This window comes from Thunnus albacares, chromosome 7 (genome assembly GCF_914725855.1).
Source record: "Thunnus albacares chromosome 7, fThuAlb1.1, whole genome shotgun sequence".
NCBI lineage: Eukaryota > Metazoa > Chordata > Actinopteri > Scombriformes > Scombridae > Thunnus > Thunnus albacares.
Window position 1 is genome coordinate 1,773,119 of NC_058112.1, and position 25,540 is coordinate 1,798,658.

At 39.3% G+C, this 25,540-nt stretch overlaps 1 protein-coding gene across 2 annotated transcripts; it reads left to right on the forward strand.

Annotated features, from left to right (window-relative positions):
• The first annotated feature begins 810 nt into the window (after positions 1-810).
• Positions 811-24,363, forward strand: cfdp1 (craniofacial development protein 1). 2 transcript variants are annotated; one of them, XM_044357023.1, is made up of 7 exons: positions 811-1,181; positions 2,913-3,039; positions 3,618-3,840; positions 5,066-5,175; positions 10,152-10,286; positions 17,437-17,595; positions 21,714-24,363. In XM_044357023.1, the coding sequence occupies exons 1-7, from the start codon at positions 1,115-1,117 to the stop codon at positions 21,802-21,804; spliced, it is 912 nt and encodes a 303-aa protein (XP_044212958.1). In that variant the 5' UTR covers positions 811-1,114; the 3' UTR covers positions 21,805-24,363. The 2 variants fall into 2 exon arrangements, with proteins under 2 accessions (XP_044212958.1, XP_044212960.1); XM_044357025.1 differs by lacking the exon at positions 21,714-24,363 and adding an exon at positions 11,750-11,820 and having other exon boundaries at positions 17,437-17,566.
• Positions 24,364-25,540: the final 1,177 nt, after the last annotated feature.

Consider the following 25,540-nt stretch of genomic DNA (forward strand, 5'->3'; position numbering starts at 1 on the left):
CAATTATAAAGACCTGTATTTTGTTAAAGACTAACAGAACTTGTAAAACTTGTATTCTGTTTTGTTTTGTTGTTTTGACATAGTCCAAAATGCTATTCTGCTGTTACTGAGAGGATGAGGATAAAATATATCTTATACCATCATTTGAACTTAAAATATTTACATTTCAAATATTCTAGGGCCATAACCAATAATAATCTGTCGATTATATTCTCTATTAATTGATTAGTTGTTAGGTTCATAAAATGTCAGAAAATGGTGAAAAATGTAGGTCACTGTTTCCCAGAGTCCAAAGTGACGTCCTCAAATGTCTTGTTTTGTCCCGACCAACAGTCCACAACCCAAAGATATTCAGTTTACTGTCACAGACTAAAGAAACCAGAAAATATTCACATTTGAGATGCTGGAATCAGAGAATTTGGACGTTTTTGGTTTTTTTTCTTCTTAAAAAATGACTGCAAACGATGAAAAAAATATCTGAATAGTTACTGATTTGTTGGCAACTAATTGACTAATTATTGCAGCTCTAAAAGATTCTATTCTAAAGTAATTTGGATTATTAAAATGGCTTATTTGCTTATTGAAGCTTTCTGTCTGATAGGGCTTCGCGCGTGCGCACTGATCAGCTGGAAGGCAGTCATATTCTCGGGATTATTGCTTTAATATCAAATTTTATAAATACAGTATTCATATACAATACAAAACTTGAATGTCGCAAAACTCATATACACTCCAGTCATGTAGATGGCGGTAATACATCTTCATAGTATTTGCGAAACTACGAAAATTACAAAAGAAAAGAAGAACTGCGCAATAGGCGAACACTTTTGAACCTTTGAGCTTGCCGTCGTCGCCACAGGAAATCACATTGTATTCCCCATTTCTAGAAAAGCTACAAAGGAAAGTAGCCAGCACAGTGAGTTTATTCAAATTTATCACAGAATTGACAGAACATAATTTTAACTTTATTCTGTTAGTAAGGAGGCGTTTGTCGCCAGTGAGGCAACGTGTGTAACGTTGTGAAAGCAGTAAATAATCTAGTACTAAACATACTGGCGCCTTGCAGCCGCCTTCATTTACTTCACCATCAGTCTGAAGCTTTTCCTCCAAAATTATGAACTATTCTGACTACGACTCTGATGGATATTCGTCTCATGAAGATGCAGACTACGTCCCATCAGGTGAGGACTGTAAGCAGCTCGGGTGGTGTGAAAAGTGTATAACGTTACTACATCAAATATCACATGGAGGTTCCACCAGTGTGTGTTGAATAATGTGTCGCTGTCACATAAGGTGACTATCATTAGCTCACCCTTAAACAGTATGCATTAAACATGATAAACCAGCCAGAGTTTATGAATCATTTACGGTAACGTCTGTGTGTTTAGGCTGTATGCTAAACTCCGTTAAGAAAAAACTCGTTTAATGGTGCATAGCTTCATTGCTTTTACACGACTCAATGAGCATGACTTCAGACCAGCTACCAAACAGACAACAGTCTGTTATTCTTTTAATACATTTTCTGTCTCTTCGACTGGTTCACTCTGTTTGTGTCGTATAGTTTGTTTGACGAGTTATTTGTTATGTCGATGTCGATGACCGTTATTAAGAGTCACTTCCACAGTGTTTGTCAATTCTTACAAACTATCTTCCCCCACGGTCAGGTTTACATCTCATTGGTCGGTTCGTGCAACTGTAACTGATGACAAAATCTCATTCAGTTTACCACCAAATCAATGTCAACCATCAATCAACCACATTCATACATTGTTTGGGATCAAGCTGATATTTGGCCACTGTGATCAATTATTAGATGTAGACACTGACAAAATATGATTTTTAGTTACGTTATCTATTTCACAAGATCACCAGTTAAGCTGCAGTCCATTTGAGTCCACACTTGCTCCGTGGTGGAAAGTACTGAAGTACAATTTAGAGGTACTTGTACTTTACTTGAGTATTTCCATGTGATGCTACTTTATACTTCCACTCCACTACATTTCAGAGGGAAATATTGTACTTTCTACTCCACTACATTTATTTGACAGCTTTAGTTACTTTTCAGATGAAGATTTGACACAATGGATAATATAACAAGCTTTTAAAATACAACACATTGTTAAAGATGAAACCAGTGGTTTCCAACCTTTTTGGCTTTTAACGTCTTACAAAAAGCAGTGTGTAGTCGGGGTCACATTTCACATGTCTATGAGTTGTTAACAGCTCCACCAAATAGTGATTTTTCCCTCTAAACTTCTCACATGCTTTCATTTCAATAAATGTTCAAATGATCCAATATTTCAGCAAAAATCAAAGATTAGAGAAAAAGTCCAAAAACTGAAAACAGATTTGTGTATCAGAACTTTGTTTTTTCTTCTTTCCTCTCCCATTAATCATCTCACGACCCCTCAGATTTATCTGCTGACCCTTTGGAGGGGCCCAACCCCTAGGTTGGGAACCACTGGACTAAACTAGCTAACTGTATATAAAGTAGTGTAAACTAGCTCCACCTCCAGCAGCTACAACAGTAACATGCTGCTCTAACACTGATGCTTCACTATTAATAATCTAATGATGTCATATATAATAATATATCAGTCAGAGGGACGAAATGAGAATGATTGATTGATATAGTTGATCCATTAAGTTTCTATTCTTTTAATACATTTTCTATCTTAATTACAGGGTACTCAAAATTTTGACAGCTAAATTTATGATAGTGAATGATAACATAATAAGATCATACCATCACATAATATAACTGTAATGATATTATATTAATAGTTGATATTGTAATCATAATGTTGAATTATTGCTCACCTCTATTTGTTAATCAGCCTCTCTGTGTATCTGTTGTGTGTTCACGTTCTATTCTTCTTATTCTTAATGCTTCCTTTTCTCTGTCTCCTCAGATGACAACCTCAGTGAGGATGACATTAACGAATGTGAAAAGGAAGACCCACTGCACGAGGGTGACGACGTGCCACATCCTGACAACGTCACCAAGAAGAAGAAGAAGAAAAAGGACATCAGTATGAGGTGAGTGGGTTTTTCAGAATCATGGTATCAAAGGGGACAGCATTCCCAGATTAGTGAAGATCTGGATTTCCTTGTGTTCTCTGAGACTTTCACGACTACAGCGTCAGTTGTTATCTAGTTTTTGTGTTTATTTTCTTTGTTTTTGGCACTATTGAAAAGCCTCTGACACAGAAATTTGACCAGTTTCTCAACCTTGGAGTTTGGACCCCACATGGAATTGCAGTTGATAATTTTTAGTTTGTTTTGGATATGAAAGGACAAGAAGGTGAAACCCTTATGTAGATCTCTCATACACAATATAATGACAGAAATGAAATATGTACATGCATAGTTGTTTGGATTACACTCATAATTTCACATTAGAATGAATTTAGATAAAGAGTTTGACTTATTACAATAATATGATGTTTATTTAATAAATGGCCAATATGGGCCAAAACCTGTACAACCCTAATTATGAATATATAATATAATATTAAACTTACATATGAAATACCTTAGGATTTTTCTTGATAAAAGGAGGTGATACTAATGATGATAACCTTTATTCACTGCTATCCTTGAAAAAAAATCTACAGAAAGAGGAAAAAAGGAGTCCTGAAAGTAGACAAAGAGGAGGAGGATGGAGGTGAAGCAGAAGAGGCACCTCAGGAAGAGGTGGAAAAACCCACAGCGAAACAGGAGGATGATGATGTAAAACAGAAGAAAAAGTCAGATGAACTCTGGGCCAGTTTCTTGTCTGACGTTGGATCTAGACCCAAAGATTCCACACCTGCTTCACAGTCTAGCACCACACAGAAGGTAACTATGTTGTAAATTAAATATTTAACTCAGATTCTAAACCCAAACATACAGACGGTACCATGTCCTAAACCCAAACATACAGAGTATACAGTGTTTAAAACCCAAACCTACAGAGAATACAGTGTCCTAAACCCAAACATACAGAGAATACAGTGTTTAAAACCCAAACCTACAGAGAATACAGTGTCCTAAACCCAAACATACAGAGAATACAGTGTTTAAAACCCAAACCTACAGAGAATACAGTGTCCTAAACCCAAACATACAGAGAATACAGTGTTTAAAACCCAAACCTACAGAGAATACAGTGTCCTAAACCCAAACATACAGAGGATACAGTGTCCTAAACCCAAACATACAGAGGATACAGTGTTTAAAACCCAAACCTACAGAGAATACAGTGTCCTAAACCCAAACATACAGAGGATACAGTGTCCTAAACCCAAACATACAGAGGATACAGTGTCCTAAACCCAAACATACAGAGGATACAGTGTCCTAAACCCAAACCTACAGAGAATACAGTGTTTAAAACCCAAACCTACAGAGAATACAGTGTCCTAAACCCAAACATACAGAGGATACAGTGTCCTAAACCCAAACATACAGAGAATACAGTGTCCTAAACCCAAACATACAGAGAATACAGTGTTTAAAACCCAAACCTACAGAGAATACAGTGTCCTAAACCCAAACCTACAGAGAATACAGTGTCCTAAACCCAAACCTACAGAGAATACAGTGTCCTAAACCCAAACCTACAGAGGATACAGTGTCCTAAACCCAAACATACAGAGGATACAGTGTCCTAAACCCAAACATACAGAGGATACAGTGTCCTAAACCCAAACATACAGAGAATACAGTGTTTAAAACCCAAACATACAGAGGATACAGTGTCCTAAACCCAAACATACAGAGGATACAGTGTCCTAAACCCAAACATACAGAGGATACAGTGTCCTAAACCCAAACATACAGAGGGTACAGTGTTCTGTGTACAGAACAGTTTTCACAACGCAGTATCTGGGGAAGAGGCCTTCATGTCCTCTGAAGGATCCAACTCCATGGGCCCCTGACTTTGGACACAACTGATGTCAAGATGATTAAGAATACAGCCCAGATCATCAAAGTGTTAACCATCAAATTTACAATAGTTCTCTGTGTGTCTCTTAATTCTTTCTTTTTCTCAAGTTGATCTTTTTTTTTTTTTAATCCTCAGGCTGATTCTTCAGCAACAAAGGTTGCTCCTTTGAGAACAGAAACAAAAGCACCAGAACCTGCTAAAGTCACCATCACTAGAGTTTTTGACTTTGCTGGAGAAGAAGTCAGGTATGGCTCTGCATCATCCTCACATTTTGAGACAGTTTGACTACCTTTCTGCCAATCAGTGCACCAATAAATTATCCTTTTTAATGATAATGTATTTTTTCACTTCACATTGAACAATAGAAAAGACTGCGATAAAGGCATTCTTTAACACACCAAATGGAAAAGTTTCATACAGTTCCTGATTGCAGCTACATAACCATATGACCATAACATAATAATCATGCAACATGAGGGTAAACTTGTAATTCTATGTAATATCTGTTTAAACATATAAGGCCAGCAGATTTGTTTTTTCAACCTCCAAAAAATAAAATGAAATAAAAACTGTCAAGCTAATGATAATTTGCAACACGAAAAACAGTAAATAGTTAAGATAAACCTTACCCTTTGTGGGTAACTCATTCATTCATATTATCCTGAGTACTTCATGTTCTGTGTGAATATAATTCTCCTTTTCCATCCAGTGCAATCCCATAGTATGCAACAACAGAAAAGACTTGACAAATCCTGCTGTCATTGAGCAAGTGAAGTTAAGCTGAAGCTGCAGATGCTGATCTCAAGTTAGTTGTCATGCCATTTTCACATTAACCAGTAGGTGGTGCCACACACACAAATGCAGTGTGGATGAGCAGCAAGCTTTAAGTACAGTTTGATGGCAGTACACTGTTGGCTGGTTGTAGTGAGATGTGAGTGTGGTCCTATAAGTGATACATGCGGCTCTGACTACACATTTTAACTGCCCCACAGTCCTTAGCTGAATAAGTTTATTGTCATGGATTGAACTTGATGTTAGTGTCCGAGCAAGAACTACTGACCAGATTGCAATGAAGTATGGACATCAAAGTCCACAGCATCCAAGATCAAAGTTTCCTCCTGACCTCAAGTGTAGCCACCAACAGGTCAAAATGTCCTCTTGTAGACAACATGTCAACATCAGGAACAGCCAGATGATCATCATTTACTGAGCACATTTATGCTCCCCTCAGGATAAATCCTTTAGATTTTATAGACCTTCTATCTCACCACTATCATGGAAAACTGCTTTGCCTTATGATCAGTATCATGACTCACTATAATTAACCATCAGATTCACATTCACATTGATTAAAAAAAAAAAGGTAAATGTGTTAAAACATGCAGCCTTTAAAATACATTCCACAATGCCAGCAATCATCCCATGCCTTAATTACATATAGCTTTAAATGGGAACAGTTTATGGAACCCCTGGGACAGCGTTTGTTTGCAGTCATATCTGAAGAACCTGGGTAATTATCATATCTCATGACATTTCTTCAATAAGACCCGCATAAACAGCGCAGTGTTTCCCATAAAAACAGTGTAATTATCACAGTGTAAGACGAACATATTGTATATCACACAGACAGCCACACCCCTGTAGCCATAAAGGATGCTAGTTATGTGGAGCAAGTCATGCCCCACCCTAAATGTTTACATCTGAGTGGGCTTCACTCACAAACCAAATACGATCATCGCTATAATTCATTCATGATTCATTATGCATGAGGCTGCATGCTCTGTAATTACAGAAGCATGAGATAAGTACATATATCATGCCTGTAACCTATCCCCCAGAGCCACAATAAATGCTGCTGGCTCTAATGTGTGATGTGACCATTGTAGACAATACTTGTCTGAACGTTTGCAACATGACCCAAATAATCACCAGAGCCAGAAAATCACCTGAGCCTGCTGTTGCACTTATTCTCCATGGCACTCAGATATCTTTATCTTGTCCTAGACGAGACTCGCCCCTTTCAAAACGCTCTTCCTCATCATCTCCGGAGCTGTGCACTCTGTGTAATTACGGCTGCATATAATTAGCATACATAAAAGGGGAGGCCTTTCAGTGCCGCCATGAAGGATGCAAGTGGTTGTGGAGTCTGTGCAGAGCTGATGTTCCCAGAGGATGCAGCGGTTGTTCCTTATATAGCATGCCTTTCTTACCCCACAGTGAGCAACAGACAGATGTGTGTGTGTGTGTGTGTGTGTGTGTGTGTGTGTGTTTGTGTGCGCCTACATCCTGTTTTATTATTTACTTTTTAAGACAAAGGTTTAGATGCAGAATGGGCTCAGCAGCTGTTTAGATTAGATATGTGTTGATGGACCTCGGTCTTGCTTGGCTTCTGGAATAAATGTATTACATTTTTGTATTTTTATCACTGTATTTGTCAGGAACCGTGCAGATAAATTAATTTAAATGTGGCAGAATTGACTGAGATTATATACGAGGGGGGACCCAAAAATTCCCAGAATATATTAGAAAAAAACTGTCATAAATCTTTCAGAAGAACCTTTCTAATCCCCTTCAAAATACTCTGCTTGAGATGCGATACACTTGTCCCAGAGCTTCTCCCATCCCTGGAAACTTTTTTTCCTGTAGTCATTGTGTTGTGAACGTGTCCAGAGCCTCCTGCGTCTCTCGGGGCAAATCTTCTCCCTTTCAGCAAACAAGGAACAACAGGAACAAAAAGAAGTCACAGGGAGTGAGATCTGGCGCGTACGGGGCATGTAAAGCAACAAACATGTTGTTTTTGATCAAAAAGGCTTGTTCAAGCGTAGTCACTGCTTCAGCAGCGGTTTTACCAAGCAAAAAAACAACATTTCATACAAACTGTTTCCTCTTTACAATCTGCCATGGTAGCTTGAGGAGAAAAAAGAAATTATGTTCACAGTTGAAGAAAAAAACGTCTTGAAATACAAATCAGCGATCCACTCAGCAGACTGACTCTCAAACTGTAGGCTTACGCTACCATAACTACAGCCTACTCCCATGCTATCAATGGCCTCCGGGAATTTTTGGGTCCTCTCTCATGTATGTTAATGGGGTGGACAAAATATTAGGAACAGTTTTCAATTTAATGCACTCCAGTTTACCAGCACTAACCACTACAACCTCAATAATAAACATAAAGTAGAATTATCACCTTGTAAACTGTAAATGTATAAGCTAATGTAATGTATAAGCTTTGTAAATGTAGAATTGATGGCAGAGCTGTTGAATAGGATTACATTATTTCACAGGTGTTCCTAATAAAGTGTTTAGTGAGTGTGTGTATAGTTAGTCACAGAGTTGACATTAATTAGTGACAGCTGATATGATCGACATTTGTCATTTGAACCAGTGAAAGGGACTTTCAGCACTGGCTGAAAACGAGCAGCTGCTCACTTCTACTCTTCGCTCATGAGGAAAGGGAGAGTTCGGCCCCAAACATGTTTTTTCGCAAGTACGCAAATGGAAGCGCCAAGCCCAGGCTAGTTAAAACTAATCAGAGCGTTTCCATAACTCCAGAATGGTGTCTGTAAAGGAATGTGTTCTGCTGTACTTACTGCAAAGAGAAAAAAAAAAGAGGAAAGCACGGAAGATGTGATTTGCGACCTTTGAATTGCTCACAGAGGAAGGATGGAGAATTTCTGTCTAAATGAAGAGGAGACAAAGTTCAGCTGGAGCTTCATCCAACTGCTCAGCATGATTGTTAGAGCGGAGGAGGACTGAAGGGGGTCACCTTTCTCATGTTGTTTCATGCTATAGTGACCCTAGCTGTAACACTCATCACCGTTAAGGTGGCACACTCCAGAACACAACAACATGTGAGATCTTATGTAACTTGCAGCGTGTGGATTCGTGTACTTGTGTGAAGCATGTTTTGGGCCTTACAGCGTCCGTTTGACTGATCGCTGCCACTCTAGTCAATGCTTTTGATCTGACCAGACGCGTCACAGCGTGTCTCAGAAGCAGCTCTCCGCTCTGCTCCACTAAACATACACACCTAGTCTATTTATGATGGAAGCCGCATCAAGCTGCACACAGCAGGTCGAGCTGGGCAGGAAGTCAGACACAAGAACAGCATAGACCATCCGGTCAATGTCAAAATAAATCACCCTGTGCAGACTCCCAATCATATAACAACAATAAACACAATTAAAACAGACAAATTATGCAGCCATTTAACAACGTAACCTACTTACCCATAGAAGAAGAACAAAAATCAAGGAAAAATGACCAAATCAACAAAATCTGAGCAAGTCAACATAATTGGGCAGTTCAGTTGCACTACTACTGCACTAATTACAGCGGTCTAGCACTTGTTGAACTTTGCCTTGAGGCTGCTGTAATTATTGTAGAAGGAGCGCAACTGTATTTAAAAGGCGTGTGGCTTCACGGCAGTCAAAGCGCTCTGCTTCTGAAATGCTCCCTGTGGGATAAGAAGCCTCGCAGAGGATAAAACAATCCCGTGTTGCAGTGCCGGAATGCATCGCAGCCGTGCCCAGTGGGACCAAGGCATTACAGTCAGAGTTTAGTGAATCCATGTATTTTGCCAACCAGGATGTTGGAATTCAGAGTCACTCACCCAGGCTGTTGTAAAGGAGAGCAGCACACAGCAACACTAGCAGGCTGACATGGACAAAACACAGTAGGGTAAAGAAAGAATCACCATTTGATCATCTTAATCTTATAAATATAATCCTTTATAATCCTTTAAAATATGCCCGGATCAGTGACCTTTAGGTTGGGATCAAGACTTCTATTCATTCTGTTTCTTTTGACTTTTTTTTATACCCAGAAGTTAACACGGGTAAAAAGTGTTGGTACATTTGTACAACAGTTGCACAGGACAAAAAACTCTGAGAGGACAGAAATCTAACTAATCAATCATCACATAATAAACAATGGCAGGAGCAGATAAAATGCAGTCATTCAGTTGTCATACTTAAAATGAATTTCTTTCTAAGCCTAAAAGTTCAACAATGAGAGATTTTCATATCAACCCCACATACAGTAACAGTCAAAAGTTTGGACACACTTTCTCATTAGGAAGGGGAAGATGTGTCCAAACTTTAGACTGGTACCATAGACTAGCTGTGAAACTCTGTGCCAACACTGACAATATGTCATTCCCACCTGTTGTTTTTCAATAGCATATGTAGCACACTGTGTTTGTGTCTCCCTCTGTCAGTGTGAATAAAGAAGTATCAGCAGACTCCAGAGAAGCAAAGAGTTATCTGAAGCGCCTCAACACAAACCAGGAGGAGGATAAAGACGAAGAAGAAAATGGCTCATTGCCCAGCCAAAGAGCTCTTCCCGGCCCCAGGTACACACACACACACACACACGTGCACGCACACACACACACAAACCCTCACACCCCACACCAGCAGGATCAGGCTGATATATATTTGTTTGCTGATGTATTACACTGCAAGATTTGTCTTTACGGAGATGATTTGTGTGGTGATGGATGTGAATATTAAGTATTGTCTTGTTGAGAATTCTGATATTATTCACAAAGTTATTGAATTTCCCTTTATATGAACTGTGTGTGTGTGTGTGTGTGTGTGCGTGCACGCAAGGTTAATGAGGGAGTGGTGCTGATGGTTCTTTCCTGTTGTGCTGGGTGTCCCTTATCCTCACACACACACACACACACACACACACACACACACACACACACACACACACATTGGACTGAGATAAATAGGAAATAGTTTGTGGACACACTGTACTTCCTGTCTGTTGGGAGATGATTTTCTGTTTCCTGTCTGGGATTTCGAAGGGAAGATGTGCACATCCCCAAACGATTTATTTCCATGGCAACACAAGGTATTAAAGTAGGTGGGGGGCACACAAACAAACACAAATACATAAAACAGGCATACGCATGCACACTCATGTTGTCCTAGGTGACTTTTGGGGACATTACATAGACTTACTCTAACCATAACTAGTACTTTCCTAAGCCTAACCATCACCACTACTTTACTGAACCTAACCCCAAACCTTAACCACTGACCCAAAAATAGACAGGGCTTTTGTCTCCAGTTGGACAAGCTGTTCCCCATTAACTGGTCCCAAGTCTGAAATTTGTCCCCAAAGGTAGCCTATGACAGACCACACAAACACACACACACACACACACACACACAGATGGAGCTTGTGAAGTTAGTGTTTGTTTGTTGCAGATTGAGATAGTAGCATTGCTGTTATGTAACTTACAGTAGCACCCTGGGCCTCTCAGATGAAAGCTGATAACTGTGAGAGAAATGTGGGGAAGCATCAACCAAAAACTGTGATCTTAAAGTGTCCAAATCAGTGTTTGAGGTGGTAAACTTGTCGCGTTTACCTGTTGATTCACTTTTTATTAACACAAAAAATCGAAGCGAACCAAAGTACATCAGTAAAGCCAGGTGAGAATGTTCTCCCCTCTCATTGGTTAGTGTTGTCTGGTGCAGAAGTGACAACGTAAACACAAGAAGAATCTGCTTCAAGAAGGCAACCTACTTTGTTGTGCTAGTCCAGGTTGGACCTCAATTCACTCTCCAGCTAGCTGCTAGCAACCGTTGATTTCCCTCATCCACATCCCAGCATTCAAAGCATATCAGGCCACAGGAGCCATTTACTTCAAACTTTTAGCCTTGTAGTCGGTCAGATGGATGTTGGATCATGTTCCCACCACAAACGAACTGCTCCAGAATTCATTTGTGATGGGACCGAGACCACTTCCTCTAAATGGTCTCTGCACGGTTGTTTTGATCCAAGTATGGTTGCTGTTTTCAGATCTGCCCAAACTAATCGTACCGAAGAGGAAAATCAACCAGAGTCCCAGTCAACCAGATTAAACTACACAGGTTTGAAAACACCCATAGATGTCACTGTGACATAGCTCCAACAAAGGCCAACTGTAGGACCAAACTCTAACGATGTGACTTCTGCTGCGACCAACGTCACTAACCAACCAATCTCAATACAACGTGACAGGATGCAGAATATACTGGTGAGCGAGCTCACTTTGCAAAAACCATGTTCCATGTTGGCCTCTTTTCCCTGGCCACAGCTGGCTGCTCCTCCTCCTCCTCTTTTGAGCTTTTTCATTGCATAGAGTTGCCAGCTCTGAGGCCAAACTTTGTTCATTGTTTTGCTACATTTTCAAATTAGGAGAACGGCACAAATTAATGGCACAAGTTGATGTTGTGTCTCCACTTGCACTTACATTGCAGAGCTATGATTCACCAGATACTCTATCTGACATGCTTTAAAACTGAAAACCATGCCTTGCACAGTCTGACATAGATTGCGACCAAGATTTTATTAGACCCATCTTACACCTGCAGTCTAAAGACACCTTTACTCAGACTGCTGAAGCCCCATATTAACTTCATCTGAATTTTGAAAGTCATTTTTGCAGAGGAGTAGGACTGTGGATTTCAGCCCCCATCTCTACATCGCAGACATTTGGAAGGGATCACCTCACAGTCAGTATGAACAGGAGGAATGATAACTCTTAACTCAGTGTACATATGGCATGCAAGTAATCCAAACCTCTCTTTAATTAGGGTGTCTGGAGGTCCTTAGAAAGTTTTAAGTGTCTTGAACTCAATTCTATAAAATATCAGCTCTTAAATAATCATTAAACTAAACTTGTATATATTTTTGTTAGATTCATTCTTCAACAACAGAGTCAGAAGTTAACCTAAAACTTAGCTCTGTAGTCATCCTCATGTGTTTACTTTTATAAATCCCTGCTGCTGTTACCTGTAGGGAAAGCACCTGCTTTAGATAAATATGACACAGAATGAAAGTGTAGACTTTCTTCTTGTCATTGTTTGGTTATACATTGTTCAGAAAGGTCCAGGATGTTCAGAAAATAGAATCACTACATTGGTCTTAAAAAGGTCTGAAAAACATTAAATATAACTCTGATATCTACAAACAGCCTGTTTGAACAGTAAAAGAATCGTCCACAAAAACAAAATTGATACAGCAGAAGCAGAGATATTGTCTTGTTTTCCTCTTCCTTGTCAAAACCTGGCTCATTACCTACGTTACCCACAATGCAAGTCGACCTCAACAGGTCTGGTAATCCTCTCTAACTCCACACCCCCCCAGATGTTTTGATTTTCAGACTTGTAGGTTCAGTCCCAACCGACTCTTGACTAAAGTGACATCACTTGATTTCACACAGCTCCCTCTGGAGACACAAAAGACTTGATACTACTTTTTACACATGTGCAGTAGTACTCCCCAACATCTGGAAACACAAGCTGATGTAGCAAATCAATGAAGTTACCCTTTAATACAAAATCATTCTTTTTTAGGCATATGGTGCTGAAATACAGCAGGGTCCTAATAATGTTTCAAAAAGTAATGAACATGTTTAGTGCAGTTTGGTGCAAAGTGGCTTTACCATCACTGCTAGTTATTCAGTAATACATGTTCCATGAGGATGCCTAATGCAGACACATAGGTAAGAATTACAAACAACACAAAAAAACAGGAACCACACGTGCTATTTAGCTCATAGGAAGAAGACATTTTAATGCATGAATATATTAATAGTATGATAAAAAAGTGTCTGGAGTAGAAGTGATTTCTCTATTCATGGACAGGAAGGAAGCCTCAGCCTGCAGCAGGAGCCCTCCAGCAGCTGGCTTGGCACTCAGGATAGATCCACAACAGGACAAAGAACCATGATGTTAAGTGGAGGAGAGATTTTCGACTCAGGCTTGGACATCCTATTGGATCCTATTGGATCTTGAAATATGAAATTGTGACTCACTATTCACTGCAATATTTCCACATAAAATACTCCAAACAAGTTTGGAATTTTGGCCTTTAGTGGCACTGAACGGTCCGAGCAAACCAAACATCAACACACTGCAATTACCGTGCATTAATGTGAGGTTCTCATGGCCTGTATGTAATTGTGAAATACCAAAATGACTGGTGTTTAAATGGTTCACAGTAATTAACAACGTCTGCATCCAGTCATGCAGCAGTAAATGAAAAGCTGGCTCTGCTGTGGTCTCCAGTGGAACATCATTATGCTTTCACACAATGATTAATAGCTTCTTCTTTAACAGATACTCTCTTTATACAGCATAAATCACTCCACTTTTACTAACTCATAAGTACCATAAAATATCTACCAAAAAAAGGACTAGTAATGTGTGAGACCAGTAGTGATACAAGAATGAAAGTGTGATGAAAATAATTTGAAAAAAAAAAAAGACTAATCCTGAGCAGCACAAATAGATTTAACAAAGCTAAACTCTTTTTGTTTTAATAGAAAAAGACACCGGAGAGTTAAACAGATCAATTTCTTATAGTTGTGACATTTAAACCACATCTCATTAAATCAATATGTGAAAGGCCAGTGAGTCTATGAAATTAGCCCACCTGACTGATTGCATTCACTCTTGTCCATCCTGGATGGATGAACCTTTAGTGTGTGTATGTGTGTGTGTGTGTGTGCGTGTGTGTGTGTGGGTGTGTGTGTGTGCGCGTGTGTGTGTGTGTGTGTGTGTGTGTGTGTGTGTGTGTGTGTGTGTGTGTGTGTGTGTGTAAATGGGACATTACATTAGCAGCTTGTCATACCAGCCTGTCTACGGAGTGGAACACCATATAAACAGAATCATTAATCACATGCTTCACTAGATGGGTAGATGCTGAGCCTATTTGTTCTGCACCTCAGCATGTCTTTAATGTTTCGTGTACTGCAAAGTTGTTGGCTGTGTACATGCGTTTGTATGTGTGTGAACCAGCGTTGACCTTACGTGACTTTTAACCAGGGCTGCAAGAAACAATTATTTTCTTGGTTAATGGTTTAGCCTTTAAAACATCAGTACATTGATTGTCTTGTTTTGCCCGACTAACATCCACAACCCAAAGATACTCAATTTACTATCATGTTAAAACAAGTAAAAGCAGCACACTAGAAATGTGAAATGTGTGAACATGATATTATATTTTTGTTTGAAAAATGACTGAAATTATTAATTTTCTGTTGATCAACTAAACTTATCAACTGAAACTAAACATTGCAGCTCAACTTTAAACCAATATGATTTCTGGGCTACATTCAAAAATGCCTCAATGCTATGGTTTAACATGCTTTACCGCAAGATGCTCCAAGCCAGATTTGGAAAGTATCAGACCAACAGCAAAGATGGAAGATTTGGAGAAAATTGAATTTTAATACTATAAGCATTGTTTCAGTAGCTATAGAGACTGTATATCACAGCATCATGAGTCTGAGTCTGTTCCGGTGTGGCTCAGATGTTGACAGTCAGGAAATAGAATCATACAGTATGATGTGTTTAATGATCTCTGTCTGCTGACCTAATTAAGATTATTTTAAACATGTGTAATAACTGGAATCATGACCATCAGCATCATGTAGCTTCAGGTTAGGGTTAGGGTTAGGGCTGTGAGTGAAGGAGTATTATTTTCTAATCCCCATTCTTCAGCTTTCAGCACGGAGCCTCAGCTCAGCATAAGTCCACCTCACCCTGAAGTCTTTCAGCTCTCTGCACAGTGACTTTTCTCCATTTATTAAGTGTGTTTCCATCCACCAGTTTTTTAATGCTATACTTTCAAAACCTAAGTGGAAGCGCTGGAAAAGAAAAACATTGTAACATCACTAATGGGTTTTTATGCTTTTCTGTGGTGTAAAAGTTGGTTTGTGGATAAAAAAGCAAATGTAAACAGACTTAATGAATAAATGATGACTCATACGAAGCATGTGACCTAAACATCACTCAAGCTTCCACTGAAGAGACGAAAACATCAGAGCTGTTTGGAGCGATGAGGAGACTGTAACGTTCCTCAAGTTAAAGGTAGAGTCAGCGATTCGAATCCGATACACTTTTTGTCAAATTCAACAAATATCTCCTCGCAATCCTCTAGCTGTCCGACCAGTCTCACAGAGATCCCCTGTGTTTTTTAAGCACCGAGTCTGTTTCTGTCACATTTAGTGAAGCGTAATCTGAGCAGGCAGCTGTTGGAATCACACAAATATCCTGATGTACATGTGTTTTCACCTTATTTTACGTTTCAATGAATCAATAAATACAAACACTGTCGATTTCAAGCCAACATACAAAAGCATCACTCTGGATTCTGCCATATTTCTCTTTCGGTTGTTGCCATGGCAATGTGCATCCATGAATTTGGAGGGGGGTAGAGCTTCTTAAGGGGCACGAAGGGAGGGGTGTATTTGTTTGGGTGTTTAGTTCAAATATCAACAATGTTTCTCCAGAATGACTGACTCTACCTTTAATATACAAAACAAACAGAAATATCATATTTCCATCATGTTTTCCACATTCCACATTTGAGATTTTAATAACACCATCTGCATTTCTGCAATGGCATTGACTGGAGAATTAGCAACATCAACTGTTTATCTTGATAAGCCATCTCTTAATATTGACATAATAGATGGAAATGTGCATGAGTTCACATTTTCTTTTGCTGATTATCTGGATATTTTGTTAAACATTTGCGCTACATTTGGATGGAAACTGAGCTTTTTTTTTTTTTTTAATCCATTTCATGCCTTCTTCCTGCAAACAGCTGCATAAATTAGTGAGGTAAACCATTTTTGTTGGTTGTCTGTTTCTGTTTAGGTACAGAGACATGAACATTTTCATGTCAGATAACAAACATGAACATGTTCACACAGTATTCTGGGGGTAGCCTGGTGATGACACTCTAATCATAGTCTGCCTTTTATTTTGACAATGAACCTTAGTGATCAGCTGTTTGTGCCCAAATGTGCCACTATCCAGCTACTGTGTTGCTTAAATATTGCATTCAATTTTGATGACTCTCATCAAATTTGATGACTCTAGGACACACTGTGAGGATGAAAAGGAAAATAAAAAGAATTCATCAATAATCGGTGCACAGCTACGGCTTTTTTAAAAATATAAGTCTTCTTCCAGGTGTCTTCATCTGTGGCAGCTGCAGCTACTTTTTGATTTCACAGAAAAACATTTTCCCTTCACATTGTCCCAGAAAACCGAATCAACATGTTAATTGTAGAGTGAGCGCTCTTTCCCAACATGTGTTGGATTCAGTATGATTTAGGTTGAGCTTATACATTTTCATCACTTCCTCTCTGTTTACACAAGCTTTGCTGTCTCATTGTCTTAACAAAACTCAGTGAAAAAGGGGAGCAGAAATAGTTGATGCTTAAACACGTCTCTGTCTTCTACACTGTGTAATTCTTTCATACCTGTTCACTTGAATAGATTTGCCAGACTTTGCATCAGTGACATGCTGCTGCTGGTATTGTGTGCATAAGAATAATTCATGTTTTGTTCATGTACAGTAATGGAATGTGGACCAGGCTGATAGTGAATTTTCAGCAGCAGCATCCTAAATCATGTTTCTATGCAAGACGTGCATGCTGCTATGTCAGTGTGTCACCTTTTTAAAGGTTCCCCCTCTTGTGTCTGCAGTGCCAAGCGGCCAGCAGGCATGTCCAACATCCTGAGTCGTATCGGGGGAAAGAAACAGAAGATGAGCACGCTGGAGAAGTCAAAGATGGACTGGGATGCTTTCAAATCAGAAGAGGGCATCTCTGAGGAGTTGGCCATACACAACAGAGGCAAAGAGGGGTAAGACACTGTCACAGTGTGAGTGGTGGGGGGTGTAAATTGGGACTTTGATTTTTTTTAACATAGAGAATAAAAAGTTTTTAATATGTGATTTTGATAGATTATTGAGGAAATATGTGTGTGTGTGTGAGAGAGAGAGAGAGAGAGAGAGAGAGAGAGAGGGAGAGATGGTGGGTTAACAGTGGTTAAGGCTGCAGGGTGTCCATGACAACGAAGCAGTGTTGTCATGGCTAATTAACAACATCTCTATGTACACAGGTTATTGACAGTCTTCATGGTGTTTGTATCCATTGGACACCCTTTTCGGGTCACAACAGCTCACAAATCTTGCTACTGTGTGTGCACATTAAAGGGGACCTATTATTAGACATATGTATAATGTCACAGTGTTGGATGTTGATGTTAATAGTGTCTGACATGTCAAATAATAAGGTAAACGTGTGTAGAAGCAATCCCTGTGAGCAAAAAGCACAGCTTCATTCTGCATTGAATGCTTAGTTTCCAGCATTTTTTTCTACTTTCAGCTCGAGCCGATGTCATCTCGTTACAGATTTCTTTATATGGTCATCTGCTCCACGCACAGCGCCCCAGTTCACTGCTCCACTCTGCTAACATTATGGTGTTTTTCCATTGTTTTGGGGGCAGTCACACTGAGTCATGACTCCATTACACAGCACGGCAAAGTAAAATAAGTAGTTTACCTGTTGGAGGTGTGCTGGTCATCTGCAGCTCTTCATCAAACATCATCATCACAGTGGCTGTTTCCGCTTGTACTTTTCCTCCCTGCATTATTTCTGGTCCATACTGGTCCACTCAGTAGAGAGCTCCAAATATCTCCATATGTTGTTGTTTTGACCGTTTTTTAGCACCGCTAATGAAGTTACGCTAATTCAGTGAGGAACATGTCTCACTTCCTGTAAGTTCTTCACAATAAAAGTGTCCTGTTATTTAGTCATTTAAAAACTTTTAATTTGAAGCAGTAAAGCAGGAAATGTTGGGTTTGTATCAGTGGTAACTTTAGACAACTCTGGTACATAAAGTTGGCCAATCAGAAGAGAGTGGGCTCAGCAGGAGGAGGGCCTTACAGAGACAGGAGCTCAAATACTTTAAAAAGACACAGTGTATACTGAAAGGCTGCATAAAGGGCCAGTATAAGATAAATAAGGAGTTTTTTTGAACTGTGTCATGCAAAGCTACTCTAGTGAAGTCTAAAAATAAAATTTAGAGCTGGAAATCAGCACAATAGGACCTCTTTAATTATTTATATAGCACCTTTAAAAACAGAGTTTATCAAGTGTTTTGACAGATAAAGCAAAAGCATGATACTCAGAAGGCAATATAATAATAGAAAGCCAAACAGTAAGGACAAACAAAAGCAAGACAAAAATAAGGTAAAGTTAAGATACAGTTAAAGCAAGACGACATTGCTGTATTTCACCCAGCTGATATTGAAGTTTTTAGTTGAAATTTTTCTTATTAGCCATGTTTTCAAAGTCCTTTTAGGTGGTATACTTTTTTTGTATGTTCTAGAGCAATGTTATCTAGAAAGAATTTATATTTGTGGTTTTGGAGGCTGGGTCTTTTTTGGAATATCATAACTTTTGTCTTGGTTTGATTCACTGTCAAGGCCCAGGTTTTGGAGAATTGGTGCAGGAGATCAGTTTGCTGTTGTAGCCATTCTTTGGTTGGAGACAGGAGCACCAGATCATCTGCAAACAGTAGACATTTGACTTCTGTGTCTGCAAGGCTGATGCCAGGCACTGCAGACTGTTTTAATGCCTTCGCCAGTTCATTGATATATATGTTGAAGAGGGTTGGACAAGCTGTATTCTTGTCTGACCCCCTGGTTTTGGGGAAAGAAGTATGTGTGACTTTTGCCAATCTTGACAGCGCACTTGTTTGTGCACATTGAGTTAATGATATCATGGGTTTTTCCCTCCAACACCACTTCCTATCAGTTTATACAGAAGAACCTCATGCCAAATTGAATCAAAGGTTATTTTGAAGTCAACAAAGCAGGAGAATAATTAGCTTTTGTTGTTGTTTATTTGGGTATGGTGCTGAGGGTGAAGTTATGATCTGTTGTACGGTAATTTGGTAAAAAAAAAAGTCCATTTGGGATTTATCTCTAAAGAAGTAAAACACCAATCCTTAGCTGATATTATTCAAAGACTTTTTTATCTTTACTCTTGCACAGTACAGTAGGCATTGACTGATGCATCAGTTATATAGTTTTAAATTACAACCCATTATAACTGGGAATAACTGCCCCCATGAAGCAGAGGAAAACTGGCAAAACCAACCACAGAAAATGTAAAAATATTCCTAAAATGTGTAGCTACTTGCTAACTGTGTACCCATATAACTAAGGATGACAGTTGGTCTGTCTGTCTGTTCATCCAGTGCTTTGAGCAGTGACAGAATAGATAGTGAGACACTGGGCCAGTGTCCCGTCTCTCCCCCCCCCCCCCCCCCCCCCCCCCAAGCACTAGACCCTCACAGACGTTATACAACACCACCTGAGACAACACAGCAAGTGTGTGAGTGTAGGAGAGTGCCAGCGCTGGATGGAGACATATCTGTGCACTGTAAAGTGTGAGGCTGATATTTCACACTGTATGTAGTTGAATGAAGTTGTGTTTGCTCCCTGTTAATAAGTCAAACAGCTCTGTACTCAATTAACATATTTGAAGTTGAAATCCAGCCATCATAAGACAAACAACTGCTATGATCCAGGCATATTTTAATGGATAAATTGGATCTCATGCCACAATCAGTGTTTTTGTTCAAACAACTCCAAACAGAGTGATCATCTTCTCTCTAGTGGATCGCACCACAATTTCAGGTGTCACATCCTCCAGTTAAACATTCATTCATATCATATCTATAATTTCAGCTGATCAGCTTAATAGTATTAAACCAGGATCTTTTGGTATTTGGATCAAGTAGTTCATGAAAAATAAGGTGTGCCAAATTTAGTAGCTACAGCTGTTATTTAACTGTGCCAGATACATATTTAATCAACACTGCATTTCTTCTGCTGCTATGCATGTATTTATTTTTATCTATTCTGAGCATCTTTGTCACAAAAATATTTTCAGGATAAATTTAGTTCTGTTATCTTATTTTCAGGTTGTAGCTTGAGCGTGCACTGGGCGGCTGTGACATTCAGATAAATAGAGGTATTGGATCAGTAGATACTCAGTATTTTTTTTTTTACTTTTGAGCAATTCCACTGTCATTGCTCATTGCAATGCATTGTGAATTTTTCCTATTAAAGGGAACATATTCTGCACATTTCCAGGTCTATATTTATATTCTGGGGCTCTACTGGAATATCTTTGCATGATTATTTATCTTATACTGGACCTGCATGCAGCCCCTCAGTTCAGTCTCTGTCTGAATCAGGCTGTTTTAGCTGGAGACACGACTGGATCATCTGTCCGTACCAAAATAAAGCAGATTTTCAACATGTTCTACAGTGGATTGTATTTGCATTATTAAACCACAGCTGTTAGTTTTTTTCATATGGCTCATTAATTTACTCCGCAAATTGAGGACAATTCCACCCTACATTACATGTCAATAATCACATTGTAGAAAATGCTGACATCAATCAACCGCAGTGAGTAGACCCAATGGAAAACACACACACAGGTTTTAATTATGAACCACCAGCTGGAAAGTAGTGAGTGTAAATGGAGGGAAACATAGGTCTGGATGGAGGGAGAGAATGAGAGAGCCAGTGGAAGACTAGTGACCCCAGGGAAATAACATGAGCTGTATGCACACTGTTAGCTCCTTCATTGTCATTCTGTACCTCACACACACACACACATACACACACACAGAGCGTAGGAAAAGTTGTGTAACTACCTCCTGTGCTGAAATGGAGAGAGGTAGTATTGTGATGGGAAAATCTCTGCGTGTGTGTGCGTGTGGGATGTGCACGTTTTCTCTATACTTTGTTATCTTAATTGTATTTTCACTCTTTGTTACTGCTTGTGATGATAAAAGTAGGTCTAACGCTCTCTCTCTCTCTCTCTCTCTCTCTCTCTCTCTCTCTCTCTCTCTCTCTCTCTCTCTCTCTCTCTCTCTCTGTGTGTGTGTGTGTTTAGGTATGTGGAGCGGAAGAACTTCTTGGAACGCGTCGACCACCGACAGTTTGAGTTAGAAAAAGCAGTGCGACTGAGCAACATGAAACAATGACACAGACTGACAGGACACACACACACACACAGACAGGAGCAGATGTATAGATGTCCTGTATCTTGCTCTCTCTCTCTCTCTCTCTCTAATGACTGAGTTGGTATTCCCTCAGCAAAGTGAACTCAAACTGGTGCTGTGGAGTGAGTCTATTTCAGGACAGGGGATATTAATAGCCTGAGTTTGTGTAATGGTGGGGTGTTGAGTGTATGTGTTAGCCTTCCTGTACTTCCGTCTTTGTGAGAACCAATTAAAGTTTTGAACCTTCACTCTAGGCATGTTTTTGGGAAGTGAGGTCATATTTGCCAGTCCTACTTCCTCCAAGGGGTTGATTTAGGACTAGGAATATGGTTTAGGGGTGAAGGATCTAGTTTTTTTCAATGTGGCTCTTATTTTCATACTTTTATTCATCATTTCTATCAGTGATAATAACATTGTGCTCACCAAGTTCATCGCTGACATCTTGGAATGCAGTGACATAGCTGTTGGGTCGATCCTGAGCAGACAGGTTGTAAACAAAGCGTCAAATGTATCTGAAGAGAAAACAAAGGTGAATAGTAAAATTATCAGTCAAACTGTCTGTTGTAAACACAGTCACAGTTTACAGACCCACTTCATCTTTGCTGTACTTACTGCAGTTGTGTGCATGCAGTTTTTTCCGTAAAACAGAGGTGCATTGTGGGAAAGGCCAGTGGGTTTTTTTCCCCCATTCTGTATTCCTATTTCAAAATTTTCAATAAACGATATCCCCAGTGTTATTTAACATAGATACATGGGACTCTCCTGGATTATGATCACCAGTCTCAATGATTACAACTTTGTCTTTGAGAAATCATGTTTTGTCATTTAAAGCTTAAAATACATCTAAGTCACTGTTGCTATGGAGAAATAATACACTGCAGGTTGTAAAATCTGTTTTTTCCACATTGAAATCTTTAGCTTCTGCCCTCCGTTAGCTATGGGCAGAACGTCTGATCATCTCACTTGTGTTTCTTGATCTGTTGGACCTTTTTTTGTTTTGTTTTGGTTTTTTTGTTATGTGACCGTGTTCCCAGATCTCCACTATTAACTTGGTGAGTTTAATGGGTTAGGGTTAAGGTTACCCTAACCCTAACCCTGGTCCTGACCCTAATATTACTAATACAGTGACCGAAACAACAAAAATAAGAGCCAAGTTGTAATGAAGAGAGAGTGTGCTGTCCTGCTTCCCTTCACTTGGTGCTCATTATGATTGTTGACAAGTCTTTCAGGTCTGCCTATCAAAGTTGCATGTTTTGATTTATCATTATGTGATCACAACACTTTGAATAGCAGGTGTGAATGCAAAGGCTCATGAGATTAGATGTCATTATCCATATGCTGATCACATTTAATAGCAGGTGGATATTTGCAGGGTGTGGAGGATAACTTCCATGTTCTTCAACACAGAAACTCAAGAAAATGATAATTGAAGCATACTGTGGGGGATATGTTATAAACCATTTCACTTTTTACCTTGAAATCATGTTTTGATCCAGGAATGATCCAAAATCTAAAAGGGAATTGATTCAAATTGCAAAAAAAAAAATCTTCATCCCAAAATTTGAGGCTTTTTGACTGAATGGTTTGTTTGTTTTTCTACCTGTGCTCTGTGGAACATGTACCTGTCTCGCACCATCAACTTTTTTTCAATGAAAACTTTTTGTAATTATTTATACTAATGATTTGGTCTCCATCAGTGCTCCAATTCTCCATCACATAGTCACCCACCGTTATGGAAAAATGACCAGAACTGCCCACCCTGTACACTACCTGACGTAGTTGTGACGGTTGAAGCTCCTGTGTTTAGGTTTACAACATTTCATCTCTTGACTTCTCAGCTCCAACAAATCCAACCCACCAACTCTGAGATGGACAGGCTAAAAGAAACACAGTCTGCACCAATTTATTCACCAGGCTCATCTTATTTTCTACAAAATTCAACTCATGCCATCAGAATAATACGGAAGATGTTACGATCACATTCAAATCTACACAGAGGCTTTAATAAGGAGACAGGAAATGAATGTTGGGTATGGAGTCTCCTCATAAAGGCTGTCAAGGTCCTTGTGGTAAATGTTTAGTTAGCTCTGATTCGTGCCATTGTTTGTTAGATATTTGACTCTTTTTTTAATGTTTAACCAATATTTTTTGAAACAGCAAAAAAGGTTTCAATTTGAGTATTTTGATGGTTTGTAATCATCATGAAACACTGAAACACCCTGAAATGATGGTAACATGTTTCCATGAATTCAGGTGAGAATCTGTCTGTACACACTGTCATGATGATCAATACCACAGTAGAAGTGTAATCAATCAAACTGCATCGCATCCATCGTATCAGAGGAGGACCACAGTGAGTGGAGCAGCTCCCTCAGGTGTTTGTCCCCAAACATTGAAGAGAGGGAAGAGTTGGGGAGAGATGGATTGATGTGAAAGAGGGAGAGAAAGTGATTTTATTTCTTGTTAGTTTGGAGTCTTGATACAGTTCTCTGTTCATTCATGTAAATATAAATATTCAATAAACACAAACAGATCATTTTATGTCTGCTGCTTGATTTATTGTTTGTTGGCAGAAATGTCAACAGGCTCCACAATGATCATCAGTCTTCCATCATCCCTGCTGACTGCACTCATCACCTGCTTTATGTTGTTGGACTGCAGGAGGAATCAGGTTGTTTGTATATCACATCATTGCATCGTTGTTCTAATATGGTATGACAGTTGCATTCATTATTGCACTCCAAGGGCCATACCATACCAGTGAGTTTAATGTAATATGTATCAGTCTAGTTTTCCATTTAAAAAATCAATAGCAAATAGAAACAAATCTATTTAAAAGCAACTTAACTCAAGGTCTTCTTACTAGGTTTTTTTTCCAGAGCTTTCAACAGCATCTCACAGTCTTCATCAGTAAATTGCATTTCACTCATGGAGATGACTCAGGTTTTATCATATGAGCCAACTACAATTTGCAGAGAGGTGTGGTTGAAAGCACCAGGGAAAGCTTGGGGACCTTAACTATTCACAAGGCCAGAACTGAACTCTGATACTCAAATAGCACTTTTGATTTGTCAGATCAGTGAGATCAAAGATCTAATCCCTGGCTCAAAAATTGAAAAGACAAGTCTAAATGTGAAAGGTTCCCTGTGACCCAGGATATGTTCTATCTCCTCTGCTTTTCTCCATTAACGAGTTTACATCTTACTATAGCTCAGTCAAAATATTCAAGTCCATGGACAACACCACTATCATTGGACTTACCAATAACTAGACCACCACTGCCAAGAGGTGAATTGGGCTGTACATTGGTGCAGGAACAACAACCTCATACTCAATACCTAAAAACAGTGTAAACAGCTGTAGACGTCAGGAAGAGGACAAACACCAAAGCCCCAGTTCATATCTCTAACCAACCCATAACCCTGACAGACTCCTTTAAAATCCTCCACACCTACATCATTAACTGCCTCAAATGGATCATCAACACCAACCACATCATTAAAATTAGATTATTAATAGTGAAGCATCAGTGTTAGAGCAGCATGTTACTGTTGTAGCTGCTGGAGGTGGAGCTAGTTTACACTACTTTATATACAGTTAGCTAGTTTAGTCCAGTGGTTCCCAACCTAGGGGTTGGGCCCCTCCAAAGGGTCAGCAGATAAATCTGAGGGGTGGTGAGATGATTAATGGGAGAGGAAAGAAGAAAAAACAAAGTTCT